We start from the raw sequence: 2,500 nt of genomic DNA, 5'->3' as shown, positions 1-2,500 counted from the left end.
AAAAACCCAAAAAAAACAAAGCAATAACATTCATTCATTCATTCACTCACCCGTCTACGCCAAAGAGCAGAGAACACTTTGTCTCAATATGCCTGGGTTTCATAAATGGTTATTATTCATAAATGGATTTATCGTATGACGTACGCACATCTGCAGTGCCGCCGTGGACATGCCTTTCTGTACGACGCGAGAGACATGTTCCAGTTGCTCTCTCTCTACATTATCATCCAATATTTATAAAGCTTTCATGCCTGGGTGACTTTGCAGGAATTCACGTGTTTCTCGCGGAAGGTTAACCTAGTATTAGACGCATATGCCGTTTGCTTCAAGGACAGGATCACCGACTTAAAAAAAAAAAAAAAAAAAAAACAGAACAGCTTGCCCTTACGTACCCTTGTCATTTCCAGTCACAATGAGTCTAAAGTAAGCATCAAAGCCAGGTGAATGCATTGAAGCGTAAACCTGCTCGTTCGAGTCGTTTTCAGGTACGGGCAAGTACGACCGCGGGAAGACGTGACGAGACAAAGATGCAGAAATTGAATCGAACCTTTCTACTCGGGACTTTTTTTTTTTGTGGCTAAGCCTCTGAAGCGAGGACAGTGGAACAAAGGGCGAGGGCATTGATGTCATGGAAGAAGCAATGGAATCTTCAGTGAAAAAACTGCGAACGTTCCGTTTCGTTGCAATCGAATCGCTCTCTGGCTCCAAGGGCAGGTGTCTCTTCTGAGAAAATCACTGAACGTCCTCTCCCTCAGGAGGTTGTTCCTAAAACCCCCACACCCCTACCCCAAAATCTTCATTTTCAGACCAGACATTTTCAGTGACTCTTTAGAACTCTGTAGAACTTTCTAGAACACATCTCAGTAATGCGTTTCATCGGTGTTGTAGTACTCGAGTGCAGGACTCAGACCCAAGACTCAAGTTTTTGGTGACTTGGACCTGTACTCGGACTCGTCAGTTTGCGACTAAGGACTTGGGTGCAAATATGTGACCCACCTGTTGTGGTTTCGTGCGGCCTGTGTTGTTGACAGAAGAGAGAAATGATGACAGGCAGGTCGTCCAGTCCCCAAGTTCCCAGTCAGAAGCACCAATCAGTGAGTTCTTCTCCCAGCTGAAGTCTAACGTAATCGTTCTAACCTCCGTAGGAGCAACAAATTGCTGCAGTTACTTCATGTTATTTCACTAAAGTTTTATCGACAGATTGCCGTATTTTTTTATTCTTCTAGAACGTCTGTTAAGGAACGTCATCTTCCGCTGTCTTTCTGGGATTATTAGGCTACCTTATTCCGACGTTTTATGTGAAGCTCCCCCTCTCATCTCTGGATGACTAAAAAGTGACTTTTTCACATACTCATCGAGTTTTATTTCGCTGTCAGGCTGAGGCGAAGTTTACCTCTTCGAGATCGCTTCCCTGCAAAACAGTGATTTTTTTTTTTTTTTAAACTTATTTTGCATTTTGCCAAAAATGTCAGATGCGCCTTAAGCCTGACAGCTTAGTTTGCAAATGCAGGTAACTTCATGTGTTTACGAAAACATGTTGTCTGGGGGCTATTTTTTTTTTTTTTTTTTTAACAAATGGAGGCCCATTGCCGCATGTAGGCTACTCGGACTCAAACACAGAGTTTTCCGCCGAAACGTGTATTAGCTAACGGCTGTTTTAGGTTTTGAGATGATCTTGAGAACCAGTTTTATTACGTTTTTTTCTTCACTCTACATTTCTTTTCATCTTTTATCTCTTTTTTTTGGTGTTCTAATGTGTACACACCCTTAGGAGGACTGAGGTGACAGTTTATTCGGTGTGTATGAAGGGGCGAATTATTAGCGGTTGGCTGAGGGGAAAAATCATGGAGAAAATGATTGTTCAGTCTCGCCTGGTTATTGATCTACGATAAACGTTTATGTGGAGAGGAGGGATGTCGTAAATAATGGTGATAGATGCCTCGGTTTGGGTCAGCAGGTCTGTCGGTCGGACAGGTTGGGCCCACTGCCGACTTGTAGCAGAATTCAGCGCTGCTTTTATGGCGGACATTACTCCTGGACAAAGAAGTAGTCCTTTTTCTGTCTCTCTCTCTCTCTCTCTCTCTCACTCTCTCTCACTCTCACTCTGTTGATTGGCAGTAGAAGGTAATTGATCTCTGATAAAACAGGCCTATTTCAAGTAGCTTTCTCATGGGTCCACCGGTAAATAATTCAACATGGTGACCTTCTCTCTCTCTCTCTCTCTCTCTCTCTCTCTCTCTCTCTCTCCCTCCATCTCCCTCCCTCCCTCTCTCTCTCTCTCTCTTAGTCCAAACTATCACTGGCCTTTCTGTCGGTCTGGATCACTGCGCACTGGTCACCGGTGTGTGTGTGTGAGCATGTGTGGTTTTTTTTTGTTCTAACTGTGTGGTTTTCTGGTTCCAGGCTTTTTAATCTGACCCTGAAGAAGCTGGTGATGCTGAAGGAATTGGACAAAGACTTGACCTCGGTCGTTATCGCTGTCAAACTCCAGGTACCACTC

General features: G+C 43.9%; 1 protein-coding gene across 1 annotated transcript in view; it reads left to right on the top strand.

Annotated features, from left to right (window-relative positions):
* Positions 1–2,500, top strand: part of pacs1 (phosphofurin acidic cluster sorting protein 1) — a 36,492-nt gene that overhangs the window by 18,621 nt on the left and 15,371 nt on the right. Inside the window, exon 2 of the mRNA XM_030780841.1 lies at positions 2,404–2,491. Within this exon, the coding sequence (XP_030636701.1) occupies positions 2,404–2,491 (88 nt within the window). The remainder of the gene's footprint in view (positions 1–2,403; positions 2,492–2,500) is intronic.

This window comes from Chanos chanos, chromosome 7 (genome assembly GCF_902362185.1).
Source record: "Chanos chanos chromosome 7, fChaCha1.1, whole genome shotgun sequence".
Taxonomy (NCBI): Eukaryota; Metazoa; Chordata; class Actinopteri; order Gonorynchiformes; family Chanidae; genus Chanos; species Chanos chanos.
Note: the sequence above shows the minus strand (reverse complement) of the source record. Positions and strands in the feature narration are given on the sequence as shown.